Source organism: Eupeodes corollae, chromosome 1 (assembly GCF_945859685.1).
Source record: "Eupeodes corollae chromosome 1, idEupCoro1.1, whole genome shotgun sequence".
Taxonomy (NCBI): Eukaryota; Metazoa; Arthropoda; class Insecta; order Diptera; family Syrphidae; genus Eupeodes; species Eupeodes corollae.
The window spans coordinates 3,100,325-3,118,693 of record NC_079147.1 but is presented as its reverse complement, the minus strand read 5'-3'; the positions used below and the strand labels follow the sequence as shown (position 1 = coordinate 3,118,693).

Here is an 18,369-nt window from a genome sequence, read left to right as displayed (position 1 = left end):
ATAGCTCGTTGTATTTGATTCAAAAGAAATTGAAATAACGAGGGCATTCAAAAAGTGGAAGTCGAGAAGAGAAGTCATCTTTTTTCATTCCTGCCGATGTAATATTTTTTTGTATTAAATAAAGGAAAATTAAAAATAAAATACTTTTTTGGAAAGTACTAAAAATCTTCCATTTTAAGTGCATTAAAGGACATACAAAAAATGAATCTAACTTAATTTGTACATTTTTATTGAAAAACAAAACGTATATGCATTCATCTAAAAAATCCAATGCAACTAATTTATTCTTTTAAAACTGTCTCTTTTCAGATACAAAAAATCACTAGACGCTTTCATCACGTTCAGCAATCACCACACGAAATAGTTCAAACTGTGAACGTATCCAACTTGACTTATCTCTACAACTCCATTCTCCACTCGTCATCGCAGCCATTTTGTATTCTTGTTGTGTCATAAATTTTTTCTTCACTCATCCAGCAGTTGCAGAAGTGATTGTGTTTAAAAGAAAAGTAAAGAGTTGATTCTTTTTCCATACAAATTTATTTATTTATCTCGCAAACCAGATTTCAGTGGAAATCAATTACCAAAATACAAATCGTTATAATCGTGATATAATCAAGTGTTTTCACAAGTTAGTATTCCTTTTTCTTTAAAATTAAAAACAAAATAGAAAACCAATCCAACAAGAGCAAGTGTCAAAAAATAAAATAAAAACCTTTGTTCTTTTTTCCTTCCGTCTTGTCTCAATCTCGAGACAAAGTCACAACCAAAAATATCTTATAAATAGAAAATTTGTTGATAAATAAAACACCAATTGCGTAGAATACCATTTAAATAAATTTATGGAATTGTGAGCATTTGGATAAACTACGTTTTAGGTTTTTGTATCTTTTTGTCTCAGGGAGAAGTGAAAAAATTAAACAAAGACGTCACGACTTACGTCAGGAATTTGCTTTGCTGCCTTTTTAAATGTTTTTCTTTATTTTTTGTTTGATATTCGTCTTTCCTGCATCGATAGACTGCGATAGAAAAACGGAATCACAGTAAAACTGGTCTTGGGTCTTGTCGTTGTGGAAATCGGAAAATTTAATTAATGCATAAATCGGGGGCTTATGGGAAGAGTGTTTTCCAATGGGGGCATTATTTTGTTTGTTTTCTCAAATTTAACAAAAAGTAGGAGGGTTTAGTGCAGTACAAAAGAAACTATAGTTGAACGGATGATCGTTGCTGATTCATATGAGTCATGTGGGTACTGTGTGGTGTGTATTTTAGTAATCAACAAGATAACAATGCAGCCCGTTTTGCTACTTGAGCTTGAGGAAGTATCAATCACTCATCGAGTTGGAATGGAACGAAGCGTACCCAGCTCGGTGGCATATTAGCTTATCGTCTTTCACTCGATAGCAATTTAAATCCTCCTCATTTGAGTCTCGCCAAAATGTGCTGACCCAGAAACCTCATCACTCAGAAATACGATAACAACAATCTGTTCCATGAAAAATTCCTTAGTTTGTTTTTATCTTCTTTCTATTGATATGAGGTTAGGTATTGAATAGCATTACACTTAAGTTGCAAGTTAAATTTGCGATCAGCTTGTTATCGGTCTTGACACATATGAAAGAGAAAGTGTGTTTTGAGAATACCTACAAAATGCAACAAACATAATCGCAGTTGCTTGTTCGAAAGAAGATTTTTATGAAGAAACAAAAACTGAAAATGTGATAAGGCTCTTTTAATACATATTTTACATGAATGACGTTTTCATGTCCAGCGTTTCTGTGGGTTGCTAAGTTAGGTTGAATGACAGCTAGCAAGAAAGTAGGTTCCTTGCACAGATTTTTTTGAATATTGTATGAAACGAAATAAATAAATTAAACCATTGAAAATGAAGGTCAAAAACTTCTTAAAGATTGAAATTTAATTTTATATTTTAAATGCAGTTTCATAGATCATTGAGTAACAATATTAATAAAAAAAAAGCAATTTCAGCAAGTACACCACACTTGAAATCGCTATTACTATCAATAATACTAAAAAATCGGCCCTTCTAGCCAAAAACATTCGTCGTATGTTTTTGAGCTTTCAAATGGAAACGATGTAAAAACCGTATTATCTTCATCAAGACATTTAAAAAACACAAAAATATCAGTTAATAAAGGCCTTATATTGAACGAACGATCTGAAAGTTTCCATCTGCGTCAGTTGAAGAGAGTGCTGCTGAAATTGGATACCCGGCTTAAACTAGAGATTAAGCATTGGACAGTTTCAGTTGAGGGACGTCAATATAAATGCAACAAGGATGGTATTATCACTTCACTAAACGAAGCCGATAAGACGTACTCGGTTAATCTTTTAAGAAAAAGCAACCTACTCGTACACTTTCCTGTCAACGTGGCAATATCTAAAATTCAACAAAACATTATTAAAAATTAGCAACACATTGCCTGCCAGGTTTTGTTCTACAATATAGCTGGACTTTTAAACAAATCTTACAACTGAATTTAATACCTTTTTACTTTAATTGTAGTCATTGGAATAGAGACTTTATGCTTCTTAAAAACTTCTTTTCTGAGTTCACATCCACTGATTTTATTCTCGGAGGGAACGGGCAATAGAGGAATAGTGGACTGCAACTTGATTTCTACATCGTCGATTATGGAAAGAAGATATTCAAAAGATTTTACCTCTGACAGTTACTGCACCAAATTTATTGAATTTCTTGATGATATTGGTACATTTATTCTTAATGGCAGAGGGTTTAGACAAAAATGGTGAATATACTTTTGTAAGCAGTAGAGGTTCTTCAGTGATTGACTACTATTGCCCTTCGTACGCAATTACTAATTTGGTTGAAGATTTTAGTGTAGATTGTGTAACCTTCTCAGATCACATGCCATTAATTTGTTCCCTAAAATCATCAGTAACAGCAGAAAATACCAACCAAAGAGGTATCTCTCTCATAATACCGACAGATTCAATTGAAGAACGATGCAAAGCAATGCAAAAGCTGTATTTATGAAGCAAATGGAGATCCAATTCAACAAAATGTTAAGTTTGAGCCAAAAAAACATTGGTTTGATTTAGCTTGTTTTATGGCCAGGAAAAATGCTCTTAATGCTCTTTACTTCCGAAAACTGAACCTGGAAACATGTCATAGAAGCTACTATGATGCCAATATAAAATATAGGATTTTATGTAAAACTAAAAAACAAGCTTATTTCGTTAACCTTAATAGGAGTCTTGAATATGTTCATTCAGCCCGAGAATGGTGGAAGATTGCTAAGGAAATACGCGGACAGTCGATTAAAACCACAACGTCAATAAAAGTAAATGAATTTAAAATACATTTTAAAAGCTTACTCTCGTAATCAAATGATTCAGCTAGTATCTCTTACGCTCTTCCTCAGCGACATGTTCTAAGAGTTAGATTACCCCATTGAACTGCACCAGATATATTCTGCTATATCTTCATCAAAAGATTTGAAAACTCCTGGTTTTGATGGAATACCGTATGAATTTTATTAAAATGCATGTCCATCTCTTATTGAAGAAATACAGAAGTTATTCACTGATATTCTTGAAACTGCAACGATACCATCATCTTTCAGAAAATCCATTATATACCGACTGTTCAAGAAAGGAGATACAAACTGTATACAGCTGTTTGCAGTTTACAGTTCTCTTGAACACACTGTCAGCTTGGTTAGAAAAAAACATCATACATTTGATAGCATTGACAGGAATGCTCTTATTTATAAGCTATTGACGCTGAGAATATCTTCGAAGATACTAGCTACTATAAAGTCGCTTTATAAGGATAATACTGCAGCTGTTTCCATGGTTCGTGTTTGTCAGACTTCTTCCCCACGAAGAAAGGTGTTTGTCAAGGATGTGTGCTAAGCTTTCTTCTTTTCGTTCTGTTTTTAAATGATCTTCATGCGGAACTTCAAATCGGTATTGTTTTTGACGATATTCAAATTAACGCCCTTTTATATGCGGACCATATTGTACTGTTGTCAGATGTTGCCAATTTGCATTGAATGGAATCTTGAAATAAATCTTGATATGTCGGAGAAGCAGCGTGCGAAAAATGGTTTTACAATAATTCATAAATAAAGGTGTCTAATCAATACAAATATCTTGGTGTAGTGTTTAATTACAACATATCTTGGAATGAGCATCTAACAAACAGATTGGGAGCATCTAAGAATTCCATCAAAAGCTATTATGTTGTACTGTGCTCAAGTTTGGGGATACCGCGAATACAACCAAGTCGAAAAATTGCAGCGTTTCTTCATGAAAAGATGCTTTTTACTGTACCGCTGTCTATCAAGGTCGAAAAAGATCTCACCGATGCATTTGATGTAAAAAAAAAGTTTTAGACAAGGCGATGCGACCTCTTCAACATCGTTCTGGAAAGAATTGTGCAAAACTGAACCGTCAACACTAAGAGGCACAATCTTCCAAAGGTCCATCCAATTACTCGGATACGCAGATGATATTGACTTAATTGGAAGATCAAAGCGTAATGTGAGTTGGGTGTTTTTGAGTATTGCGACGGAAGCGAAGATGAGTTTAGTCGTCAATGAGGGTACGACCAAGTATATGCTGTAATCAAAAAAAGACATTGAACAACGACGTCTTGAACAAAACGTCACTATGGACAGCTATAACTTCGAGGTAGCTCCTCCACTTCCCTTCGATGCATACGGGACCGTAGACCACACGAAGAACTTTTCTCTCGAACCGACCCAAGGTGCTTTCATCCGCTTTGGTGATAGTCCATGCTTCTGCACCGTATAGCAGGCAGGGGATGATAATATATGATATATAGCGACACTTTGGTCCCTCGAGAGAGAACTTTACCACTCAATTGCTTTCTCAGTCCAAAGAAACAGCGGTTAGCAAGAGTTATTCTGCGTTTGATCTCAGCGCTAGTGTTGTTGACGAAGTCCTTGACTACCTCAAAGTTTTGACTGTAGATGGTGTCGCTTTGACCAAGATGTGTCGGTGTTGTATGTCCTTTATTGACGACAGCATGTACTTTGTTTTGCCCTCATTAACCGTTAAACCCATGTTTGCCGCCTCTGCTTATATACTGACAAAAGCCCCATTGACATCACGCTGAGTTCTTCCGATTATGTCAATGTCATCAGCATATGCTAGTAATTGGACAGACTTTTGAAAGACAGTGCCTCTAGTGTTAACGTGTGAGCTCTGCACTATTCTTTCAAGCACGATGCACGGCAAAGTACTTCGAGAGAGGTTACTTGTAACTCGGTCGGAAAAGGATTTGGCGATCTCTGGCGATTGTAGCCGTTCGACGTTGGACCTTCTCTCAGCACCTCCCTGTTTTGCCTTGGGCCTGGAAACCAGAAGTGCTACCTTGGCTACAACGAGGTAGTGGTCCGATTTGATGTTAGCCCCACCGAAAGATCGGACATCTATGATGCTGGAAGCGTGTCTGGCGTCGATCGCAATATGGTCAATCTGGTTGACGGTAGATTGATCTAGAGAAGTCTAAGTTCCTTTGTGAATGTTGAGGTGTGGAAAACCATTACGTTTCGCCCCGCAGCAAAATCCATTATCGGAAGTGTTGTCGTACAAGCTGTTTTCCCCGATTATTCTACCAAAGATGTCTTCCCTTCCTAGCTTAGCATTAAAATCGGCCAGGACAATTTTAATATCGTAGCTAGGACACTGCTCATGTGTTTGGTCTAATAGCTCGAGGAACATATCTTTGGTGTTGTCATCCTTCTCTTGAGGGCGTGCGCGCATATCAGGCTAATGTTGCCGAATTTAGCCTTGATGCGGATGGTCATGAGGCGCTCGTTAATGCACCTATAGCTCAAGACTTCTTGCCTAAGTCTGGCTCCAATGACAACGCCGCATCCAAATAAGCGCAGTCACCATAGTAAATATCGCAGTTTTTCATCCTCTTTTTGCCCGGCCCATCCCATCGTATTTCCTGGATCCTGGCCAGATCCTTAGTATAACTCCAAGGATGGGGACACGGATAAAACAGCTCCTTATAGGCCTGGGCTCCGAATATGTCGAAGAAGCCCTATAAGGTGTTCACTAAGTAGTTCAACCTTACTTGAACTGTAGACGCCACCGTTGATTCCATCTCTAGAATTCCTCCGCTGCCGTTTGGATAAGGAGAGGTGCCTTAATGGAAACACCCCTCCCCCCTCTCTCGTTTGCTGCCCCCAACAACTTTCCACTGGGGTTGGAACCAATCTCCAGTTGAGGTACCCGATGTTCACCACGGGGAGGTGCGAGTAGGAGAGTACAGTTACTTAGCTAAAAAAATAAGTATTACCTTCCTTTTAAACTTTTTATCTCATCAAGATTTTCCAACACCTGGTTCTGTGCAAATTGATAAAAAAAAGAAAATACTTTCATTTCGTGAACACTTTTCCAATTCTAAAAAAAGATGTCGACTATTAATGTTTGGAGAACATGTACTAGAAGAAGATGAAGCAGTTAACATTTTAAATGGAAAGAACAGATGGGATATTTGTAATATTTTGTATTGAAATAAAAGTACATTTTAGCTTAATTTATGCAATGTCGAATCTCCTTCGCTAGGTTGTGACCTTGTTAATATAGATTTTAAATAACCTTATAAAAAAGAAATCTAAGTTTGTTAAATCACACGATCTATAGGTGCCAATTCTGATCATCCAAGGGATAGAGTACACGACTTGTAAATTTCGCACAATAATTGAAATGTTTAACAGGCATTTCGCAACGCCTTGTTGAAACCACGTATTGGCGACATCAATAATATCTAATTTCGGCAGAAAGAACGATATTGACCTACAGTAACAATCACTGCTTGACCAGCCCCATTTAATAAAAAAGTATGATCTAAATATGCCGCCAGCCCACAATTTACATAGAACAGCGACCCGTTGTGGTTGCATTCGTTTCTCGATAATAAAATTTTAGCGATTAACGAACCCATCAAGCTTTGGTTTGCGATCATGATTTTTACGAAATATTCGAACTGCATCTGCCAAGTTTTTAAAGTATTATTAAATAATGAAAAAACGGCTGTTATATCGTGTAACGACACATTTTTACTAACCCATAAAACAAACTTATATCAGCTGTCGATATTTGTTGATAAGGGTTGTCAACACTTTATTGGATAAATGACAACATTTAAATCTTGCGTTTATAAATCCCAAAAAACTGAAAATTATATTTTTTAATAACTATACTAAAACAAATTCAATTTATTTTTCAGGTCTTAAGAAAAAGCAAACAAAAAAATGGCCACAAGGAAAAAATCTCTATTGAAAGTCATCATTTTGGGAGACAGTAGCGTTGGTAAGACTTCGCTTATGAATCAATATGTGAACAAGCGTTTTTCAAATCAATACAAAGCAACAATTGGAGCTGATTTCCTAACGAAAGAAATTGTTGTTGATGATCGTGTTGTCACAATGCAGGTTGGTTTATTTTATATTTAAAACTATAAAGATATTTATTTGAATTTTTGTGTGTATACAGATTTGGGATACTGCTGGCCAAGAACGTTTCCAATCGTTGGGTGTTGCCTTCTATCGCGGAGCCGATTGTTGTGTACTCGTTTATGATGTGACTGTTCCGACAACGTTCAAAAACCTTGACTCATGGCGTGATGAATTTTTAATTCAAGCCAGTCCACGTAATCCCGAGCAGTTTCCATTTGTTGTGTTAGGAAATAAAGTGGATTTGGAGACACGTCCAGTAAGAGATCTTATTTAAATTTAACTTTTTTTAGCCCACAAAATTTATTTAAATCAAACTTATTTTCAAACCAAAACAAAAAAAAAGATGCCAAACAGACGTGCTCAACAATGGTGTCAGTCAAAGAATGATATACCATATTTCGAGACATCAGCAAAGGAAGGAGTAAACGTTGAATTAGCCTTTCAAACAATCGCCAAAAACGCTCTTGCTCAGGAAGTTGGGGTGTGTTTTAATTTTAATAATATTTATGTTTTCCTAATTTTCTATGTGTGACACTTTGCAATGGAATATGTAGTCTTATATTATCAAGACTTACATGTTTTTAGGTAGTCCAATAATGGGTTAACATTATATTCATTTTATGTTTTTGTAGGTCTAAACATTTGTTATTCTAACTAAAGTTGATTCTTATATCTGTTGGAAATCTTCAAAAGACATTTGGTAAGAATCGGTACAGAGTTGTGTGGGACTTTTACCGCACTGATACTACCGGAACCAATCTATGAAAGATCGATAAATGATTATTCTTTCCTAATATAAAATTCACTTTAGGGAAAGTTTAAAGTTGTAATACACTTTATAAGGGTTTAGGTTTTTCTTAATCTCCGAACATTGTCCCGTATATTAAAGACAGTCTCCATTTCGGAGTTGCTATGACTTTGCAGTTATTGATTTCGTGATACGGCGTGTTTATTTACAACTTTTGTAAGCATTTCAATTTAAGGTCAGGATGTTGATCGCTATCTCCTTGGAATTTGTGTTGAAATTGTTGGACAGGTTTTGGAATTTTTGAATAGGTTCAGCATTTGTTTTCGTTGTACAACCCCATAATTGGTAAATTTTCAAAGCATTTATATCTACTTTAACGATCTAAATCATATCAGCATAATCAGCCTCTCACGTTTCGTAAGGCACCCAAAGTGGTTCCATTGAACTTAGGAGGAAGCTTAAAGATTTATGTGGTATCACAATGGGCCATTAAACTAACCTAAGTGTGTCCGTTTTCATCTTGGACAGCGACTATAACCTAACCTAACCTGTATCTACTTACCTATTTATAAGAAAGAGTTAAACCGAAAACAATAATTACGTTGAATTTGAAAAGTTTCCTGCAATGTATTCAAATAAATTGCCATTCGTATTCATTGGGAAAATATAGGGAAAATAAAGGAAAAATTAAAACAAAAACAATTCTTTTTAAAGCTAGCCATTTTTTTATTTTTTTATTTATGAGTCGACCATCCTATTTTTAGCGTTACCTCAAAAATTCTATTTGGCAAGAAATGTTTGTCCAAGCTTGTTTTATTGCTGTTGTTACTGATTTTGTGTCTCCCAATTGTTGAACAGACTTGTAGACTTTACGGACGAGCCATTCCCAAACATTCTCAATAAACAAACATTTTGTTAGTTTATCATGAAAAGTCCATTTCATGGTTCCTAACATTTCACTGAATATCGGAAAAGCCCTTTCAAGAATGCTTTTGTATGAATTTGCCGTCATTCGTGATGATGGAAATTCCAGCTTAATAGTTCCAAAATACGATATTGCACCCAAACCATAACACCACCTACACGGCTATGATAACGAAGCAAAAATAATTTTTATTTTCGTAGATCATGGTAATAATAATTTAATCCGTCCGGGCCATCGAGATATAATTTGTATTCATCCGTGAAAACGACAAGCTGCCACTCCTTTTTCCATGACATGTGGCGCCTGCAGAATTCAAGCCGCTGTTCTTTTCGTTGTGGGTTAAGTGGAGGCTTCTTTTTCAGTTTCATGCGCTTGGTGTTTGGGGCACTCCTGACCGCTATTTTAACTGTGGAAATGCTTGCTGTCGTTCGTTCCAGATGATGTCTTTATTTAAGGAGCTGACTGACGAGAAATCAATCTCCTTTCAGCAGGTGACGTAACTTTTGGGCGTCCTTTCATATTCTTCCATATTTTTCAATATTTCTATATTTTTCAAAAAATTGCTCACAACATTTTGCGATCTTCCAATTTTTTTTGCAATTAAACGCGCACTTAAACTTTGTTCTGTGTACGGTTTGATTTTAATTTTTTCTTCGGAATTAAGGCACTGTGCTTGTCCCATTTTTTCTTAAAATTGCATTTTTAATAATATAACTTCACTTTGTAGAAATTTCACGCACAGATCTTTACAAATTCTGAACTAGAACTACCTTTGAAGCAGATGAACCTGAAATTGCATTTCATAGTGTGCTTGCAATTTACCGTTAATTAGATCGATAGTTAGACCTGATTTCAAAATACAAAATAAAAAAGCTTTTTGCTAAGGTCTATTCTGGAGAAAAAAGCCTTTTCCCTTGTAAAATCTGAGTAACTATTCTATTGGCCGGCAGTGTATATAACATTAGTCTGTTCTAAATAGATACTCGTAGGTCAGATTTGTTTACTATGAACCATTACATTGTTCTGAACTTCGAGCTTAGATGTTTTCTTTTTTATGAAGTATTTCCATTTAAGTATTGCAGAAGTTTCTTCTGTACTGTTGATGGAAATTTGACAAATATTTATATTTTTGATTTGTTAAATTTTCTATAAATCGATTTTGTTTGATACGACATTTTTTCGTCCAAGCACTTACTTTATCAGAAGAATTTTTCAATTTGTATGTATCCTCTGCAACGGATCTATCTGGCACCAATGTTGCAGTATTATCAGCAAAAATGGCTATGATAACGTTTTGGTTTTCACTCAAATAACCCTTGCCTAAAAACGATACAAGTTTTGTCCTAGGACACTGCACCCTGCGGTACACCGGCTTCTATTTTTCTTATCTCCGAGTAATTTTGGTCGTATTGTCCTCTAAAGGGCAGGTTCGTAACATAAAATTTTAGTATTAGGTATGTCCTGCTTTGGAAAGACCATATGCAGTTTGTACTCAAGTAACAAGTGCCAAACCTTGTAAAAGGCTTAAGCAAGGTCTTCAAATTTAGCCGAGCATACTCGTTTTTCTTCAAGTGCCTTTTCCACTTCATTCGATATTGTATGGACGATCGTGGTCTTTTATAGAATGTTGACATTTTGCAGGAGTAACAATTGCTTCTGAAATGTTTCAATGATTTTTTACTTATCTGCGTTTATTATACACAGGAGTTATAGAGGTTATTTCTTTTAAAATTTAAGTACCGATAAAAAACATCGTACCCCCGTGACTTTTTATAACTCATGTTGGCGCATGCTTCTTATTTCTCAGAAAAAAGGAATTTCATATTCTTCATTCCAATCAACAAACTGTAAGAGATCTGTTGCCACATTTGCTGCGAATGGTTTAAAAAATGGTTTGTCTCAGTTTCCGACCAATTGAGACAGTTTTCTGCTTTACATAACTACTATCGGTAAAAGTGTCTGTAATCAGACTATTTCTTGTACTCACTGTACTCTTTTTTTATTCCGTTTAAAAATAATTAGTAATGTTGCGCAACAGTCCGTTGAAAATCAGGGAATAGTGACTTACAAACAACCAGGAAGGAGGGGACATACTGTTTTTAATCCGAATCCGAACGGCTTATTTGAGGAAGTACTTTTCATGACTAGAATTAGAACTAGAATCCACCAAGAGGATTTGTTTTTAGTCCGGTTAACATCTGGAAATGTTGTAACTTGCCTTTTTCTTCGAGTTCTTTCTTTTTTCCAAAATCAAATCCTTTATTTCGTTACGTTATTTTAGATCTGGTTCTCTCAACTTCGAAATAGTTGCAGTACTTTCTTCCACATCAATATTAAATTGTTCAAATTCATCATCAATGTTTTCAATTGTTTGTTGCATCTTGGAAAGGATAAAATCAAAGAAGTTTTATCTCTTAATGTGCCATTTCCAAAGTTAGACTTCGATTAAATATCAGGCTTTTTTTATTTATAAACTTAAATCTGTATCGCAATCACCTTGAAGTCTTATTACTTTTAATTAGTGATAAAAGTTATATAATTTTTTAATTTCTTATTCTGAGCAAAACGATAAAATTAAATCGCTTTTAAGACCTCTGAAATTTTAGAAATCTGTTCTATAAATTATCACTTAAAAACACATCCTTGATAAGCTATTTTTCAAGTAATGTATTTTGATGAATAAAATTTGTTTTCTTTTGTAAGCAGGGGGACGAATTTGACAATTACTTCTCAGATAGTGTCCATGTTGAAGATGACGAAAATGATTTTAACCAAAATTCAGACAGTTGCCAATGTTAAATTTTAATCAACTAAATTCAATTGAATAGCAACTTTTCATTGTGCCAATTTATCCCAAATTAACTGCAATTGTGGCAAAAATTAACAATATCAACGAATTTTAGTGAGTAAAATGGTTACATTTTTACTTTTATCGAGCATTAAAAATCGATGTAATATTTAATTTCTCATAATGACCATTTTTATGTTATAGAGAAAAAGTATTGGGCTTGTTGTAATATTTGTTTGTTCTTTAATGGTTGTTATAGCTCTTATCCTTTGCTACCTGAAAATTTGTATAAAATTTTACGTAACCATTCGTAGTCCTATTATGAGTTTAACCCGAACAACATTTCATTTCACTTTTCCCAAACTTCAGCTAAGTTACTATTTCTTTCGAAATTTCATTCTATTTAAGACAAAACTTGAATGTAGGGAGGATGTTCGAAATCTTATCTTTATTCGGGTAATTGATTCTTTCGAAAATAATTCAAAAGAGAGCCTTAAAAATAGAATTTGTTTGAGTAAAACATTTCCACTGCTTTAATGGCAGTACTTCAATAAATACTCAACCGTTTGTCATTTCACAAGTTTTTACGCCATAAGACACTTCCAATCAAGGCAACTTTATGGGAAAGTTGACTGAAAATGTAGCCAAAAAAAATTTCCTTAACAATCAAGTCAAGTCCACTTATGTCAAAATGACAGCTGATCATGTTTTTTTTATTCAACTGTTGGCTCAACTTTATAACTTTGTGATTTATTTATTTTCTGCACAATTCATTTAATGTTTGGTGCAAATTGGAAAAGGAATAAGTAATATTTCTTTACAATACTTATGTCTTGCTTAAGAAGTATTTTGACACGATCAAATGAAGATTGAGATTAATGAAGTTAAGTTCCGAGTTTGAAATTTAAACACTTAAAAACTTACTAATTGTCTTGATCAAACTGTACGTTTAAAGAGAGCAGTTGCTCAAATAAAGTCTCTTAAGTTGTCTGAACCTGCCCATTAAACTAATTTCGTACGTACTGTAAAGTTTAATGTGTTTAACTATATAAGGGTGATCTTAACCCTTTGTAAAGGTCTTGTAACATTCGATTTTAAAGCCCATGAATATTAATCACATGTTCAAAAGATTCATGATTCCTGCATTTAAAATAAAAGAAATGTTTTACATAAAAGTTTGTGTTGTAGTACAAAATATTGCAAAATGAAAATCCAAAATCAAATAAAACACGTACAAAACATTCGTTTTTATAAAACGAAAAATAATTAAAATGGAACCATTATATTTTAAAACAAATTAAGTAGTTTCCCAGTTTTAAAAGTCACTCGAGTATTGCTTAAGAAAAACTAAAGAAAATCGACTGTTAAATTATTGTTTATGCTTTCATACTGTTAGGTTAGGTTACATTAAAGTAGTTGTCCATGATTATATCAGACTCACTTAGGGCAGTTTAATGGCCTATTGTGATACTACATGAATCTTGAGGCTTCCTCTAAGCTCAATGGTACCAGTTTGAGTCCCTTACGAAACGAGGCTGATTATTCTGATATCATTTGGATCGTTAAAGAAGAATTCTCCTAGGTAATTCTTGCGTTTTTGAGCTAGAGCAGGGAAAGAACTGTTTCCTCCTCTTCCTCGTCCGTACAGCTTCTTCAAAAGTCATTTGAGAATACGCCTAGCCGCGTGGTTTTCTATTTGACAGTGTCCGGTTATGACACCTATTATCGAGCTTATATGCGACCTGCTTAGATATAGCAAGCACCTTGAAAGTTTTAAATCTAGTTATGGCCAGATTTTGTTGTGACCTGACAAGTGGTGATGTTTTTCCACCTGGTGTTTGCCTTCTTCATAGCGTCCTGCATTAGTAATAGTTTACGAGTAGCGATCTTCATTAGAGATGATCGACAGCTATGGACTGTTATAAAGTTTGTAGAGACAGAGTCCAGAGATTTGATAGCGGCCTGACTATCTGAGAAGATACGGATATCAGATATTGATATCACGTTTTCTTTCAGCCGGGACAAGACTTCTTTTTCCGCCAAAAGTTCCGCCTGGAACACGCTACAATGATTGGGAATGCGAAATAAGAGACATAATTTCAGTCGTTCAGAGTACATACCTCCACCAACCCCTTCTTTTGTTTTTCAACCATCTGTATAAAAATGGATTGACTCGTCTTGGGGAATGGTGTAGTCTGTGTGCTTTTGGAATTGATTCTAAATACCTGAGATTTACGGAGTGGCCAATGTTGTTGTAAGTCCACAGCGACGAAGCTTTGACGCGAATAGCAGAGCGTGCAGCTATTTGTTTGCTAAATATGTCAAGAGGTGTTAGGTAGAGTAGGGTGTTGGAGAAGCGATCCAATTATACATACGCAAGCTAAACGTTGGACTTTATTTAATTTGTCGCAGTTTATTGCTTTCTCTAAAGCAGTCCACCATACTGCCACACCGTACATTAAAATCGGTCTGATTAACGATGTGTATAGCCAATGGGTGATTAAGGGTTTTAAGCCCCATTTATTACCAAAAGCTTTTTTGACGCTTCCTGTACATTGCGTTTCCAATTTAGTTTTTTATCTAAAACAAGACCCAGGTATTTAGCCTTGTCTGAGAATTTAAATTGGATTCCTTTAATATAGAGAAGGTTGACAAATTAAATTTTGTATCTCCTCGAAAATAAGACTTAATCGGTTTTTTGTGGGTTAACCCCCAGTCCACACCGGTCAGCTCAAAGTATTAGTCTGCCTAAGGCATTTCGTAAAAGTTCTTTTAGGGTGTTAATATACTTTTCTGAACCTACTACAGCAACGTCGTCCGCATACTCGATCACCCTGAAAGCCACCGTATCCAGACTATTTAGGATTTCATTCACCATTAGGTTCCGGAGGAGAGGGAGGAGGAGATGGGAACACCATCTTGCGGTGTCCCTCTACTAACGAATCGTCTGCCAGAAAAGTTGCCCAGTTTTGAGTTAATTATTCTGAATGAATTAACTTCCCAAGCGAACTCTCTACGTTTAGAGCTGTTAATGCAGATGTGTCCAGGTTGTTAAAGGCTCCTTCGTTTTTTTAAATATAAATTTTTAGGTCTGTACGAAATGGATAGACAAAACCGCCCAACATTTGTAGATGTGCGAAATCTGGTTATTCTGTAATTTTAAGAATAAAAAGACATGCAATAAATAGGTATTTTAGTAAATGGCAGTCTCTCTACAGTTGATTCATTAACATTTTTTTAACCGAATGCATGTTGTACGAGCTTAACTTTGATGTGAATTTTTAATTATTTTAATTAAAAGTTAACTCGACTTGAGTTAAAATATTTTGATTTACCATAAACGTGTTAAAAATATAAAAAACGATTGCAATATACTTGTCAACAAACGAAGTAAGTTATTAGTGAAAAACAAAACTTAGGAGATACACTGTACATAACAAATGAAAATATTTCAAAATAAAAAAAGTTTAAATCTAAAATTCCATTTCAAATTGTCACTCATGGTCAAACATTTATTAATAATTAATTCAATTATGTATTTATATTTATATTTCTTCTATTTTGTTTATTTAACAGAGGGACGAAATTTATAATCATTTCCCCGACCAGATTCGCCTTGACGGTGACAGAAATAACCGAAACCGAAATTCAGACAACTGTCAATGCTAATAAACTCATTCGAAAAATATTCATTCGACTAAAAATAATAATTAATTCTATCATTATACATACATTAATGAGTGTAATGATTTATAAATAAAACAAGTAAGAATTATATTAAGTAAATACAAAATTCATAATTAAAACAAAAAAAAAAGGAAGCAGCTCCAAATTAAACAAAAAATAAAAGAAAAACTACATCAAAACCAGATAACAATAAGATTATATATGCAACCATTGTGTAGAATTTGTATTTTGTTTTAAGCAAGAATTCTTAAACAAAACAAAAAAAAAAAACAGAACAGAACTTTATTTGTGGTCTTATTTTTTATTTTATTTAAATTTATTGCTTTGCAAGTGTTCTTATATTTTATAAGCAACATTTACTACTGTTTGTCTTTCATATTATTAATAAATCAAATTTCCAAGAGTAAATTAAAGTTAATAAAATATTATATTTAGAGAAAAAGTGCGTTATTTTTTCAACCGCAAGTAACAAAAGAATAAATTCCGGTAAGGAAACAGGTGGCAGGGAATTCTATACATTTTTTATTTATATAAAAATTATCAATGCATCAATAAAAGCAATGCAGTTAAAACGGTTCAACCCTGTTCAAAAACTTCAGTCTCGTTTTAACTGTATGAACTACGTATTTTCTGATAAATAATATCAAAAATTAAAGTGTAACATGTTTCTGAAAATAGGAGCTTATGATGTCCACATGAAACGTTTGAATAAAACTGAAACTCACCACTTCTGAAATGATACACTTTTGAAATAGTTTAAATGACTTAACTTCCCTTTGAACGAGGATATACTCTTTTAAATTTAGTTTAACAGCTCTCTTGATATAATGATTTGGAAATTTCAAATTCGTTGTATTTGAAACCACCTTCATAATAATTATGTATCCATGACTTGATTTTGTGAAGTGATTGATTTTTCAAAAGCATCTTTCATTGCTCCTCTTGTTATCAGGCAGATAAGAAACATAAGAAGTGTCATTGAACTTATCACGTAAACAATCACTTTCTTTTCAAATTCGAAACAAAGTTTCACATGGATATTAAATTTAGCAATTAAATTTTCAAAAATAATAAAATATCGTTATTGTGTAATATTTAGAATCATTCATGTATTAATTGGAATCAATATAATTGAAACATTTATTTGCAAACAGAAAAATGAAGTAGAGAAATTGTATTTTTACTTTTAGCTAAAATTATTTGCATTCTTATTACATAATTTTCCTAATTTTATTTTTACATACCAATTTAAACGTTATTAAGCTAAATAAACAGAAAACTTTTGTTGTATATATGAAATATTTTTTATTATAATAAAATTTAAAACAAAACAAAAATATTTCTTAATAGTTTCTTTGATTATACGTACAATAAAAAAAATATACATTTTCACAGACACTGGGAGCCCTAAGGTTTTAATCAAAACTAATAATGTAGCTCGCATGCATTTATGTTTATTTTAAGACGATCATGGTTGAGTTCGTAATTGTAAAAGTTCCGCAGTACTATAAAACGTGTGTAAAACAGTAGATCCGTGGGACTAACTTCGCAACTAACTTTTCTTTACGTTATCAGGAAGCCGCTTTGAAGCATGATCTCCAACCTGGAGCACCAGGCCAATGATTTGAACTGTAAGGGCAAAAGTTGGTACATCCATTCCTTACAGGCCTGAGCTCTGAATATATCGTAGAACCCCTATTAGTAGTTCACTAAGTAATTCAACCGAAATGGAACTGTAGACGCCACCGTTGATTTTATCTAGAAAATTCCTCAGCTTCTGTCTGGTAAAAGTAGAGTTGTCTTAGTTTAAAGACATCAACCCCTCTCTCGTTTGTTAGCCCCAACTTCTGTCTACTGTGGAACCCAATGTAAAATGGAGGTACTAGCTCGGAGTTAGCATAGCAACTCTTGTGTTCATAAAAGTAAATCAGTAAACTTGTGGTCAATTGGATTGGCATTTATTTTACAGTTACTTACAAAATTATTAGGTCAAATTTATTTATTTAGTTAAATGTTAATTTCAGAAAGAAAAACAAAAAAATAATTAAAAAAATTAACATTTTATTCATAAAACAAAAAACATTTTCTTTGGTACTAAAAATTAACAAAAAAAACACAAAATTCATCTAAAGCGCAGTTTTTTAATCACAAAACTATTTGGCTAAAATATGAAGTGAATACTTTTGGGTTGTAACTAAGTGCAGTTTTGGTTTTTCATGTTCAGTACTTAGTTGGGTATCCCTTCTATTCGCTAAACCCTTTAATACGTCTTCACATAGATTCGACTAACTTTTGGGTGGTTAAAGCACTGATTTTTTCCCATTCTTTCAAAATTCTTTCTTGCGATCGGTTTTGCTTGATATTGTGTGCTTCCTGACTCCACGATCCAAAATTGTCTGGGGGTTTAAGTCGGGACTCTGAGGTGGTTTTTGGATTACTTTAGGGCAATTATAAAGCAACCATTCCTGTACGACGCGGTACATTATCCCCTCAATAAATACCAAATTACCAACCCTAGTATGCGACATACAACCCCATACCATCACCGAACTTCCACCATGTTTTGCGTTGGTAAAAGGTTTTCTTTCTTTAGCTCGGTATTTACCTTGCGCCATACTATACCTCGGTCGTCCGATCATCAGCAAATGTGACTGTTTTCCAGAAATCCAATGGCTTGTTTTAAATGGTTTTAGCAAATTCTAACCTTTTTTTCTATTGTTTTCATTTATGAATGTTT

At 34.1% G+C, this 18,369-nt stretch overlaps 1 protein-coding gene across 1 annotated transcript; it reads left to right on the top strand.

The window, feature by feature from the left end:
• Positions 1 to 463: 463 nt before the first annotated feature.
• LOC129939985 (ras-related protein rab7) lies at positions 464 to 16,074 on the top strand. The gene is made up of 5 exons (XM_056048196.1): positions 464 to 631; positions 7,256 to 7,460; positions 7,522 to 7,740; positions 7,828 to 7,965; positions 15,522 to 16,074. Exons 2-5 carry the CDS (start codon positions 7,281 to 7,283, stop codon positions 15,612 to 15,614), a joined length of 630 nt encoding a protein of 209 aa, XP_055904171.1. The 5' UTR covers positions 464 to 631; positions 7,256 to 7,280; the 3' UTR covers positions 15,615 to 16,074.
• Positions 16,075 to 18,369: the final 2,295 nt, after the last annotated feature.

Excerpts from the sequence above, each read along its gene's own strand:
- LOC129939985 (XM_056048196.1), top strand. The coding sequence starts at position 7,281 with ATGGCCACAAGGAAAAAATCTCTATTGAAAGTCATCATTTTGGGAGAC. Across the intron at positions 7,741-7,827 it reads TGGATTTGGAGACACGTCCA|ATGCCAAACAGACGTGCTCA; the intron begins GTAAGAGATCTT and ends ACAAAAAAAAAG. Across the intron at positions 7,966-15,521 it reads CTCTTGCTCAGGAAGTTGGG|AGGGACGAAATTTATAATCA; the intron begins GTGTGTTTTAAT and ends TTTATTTAACAG.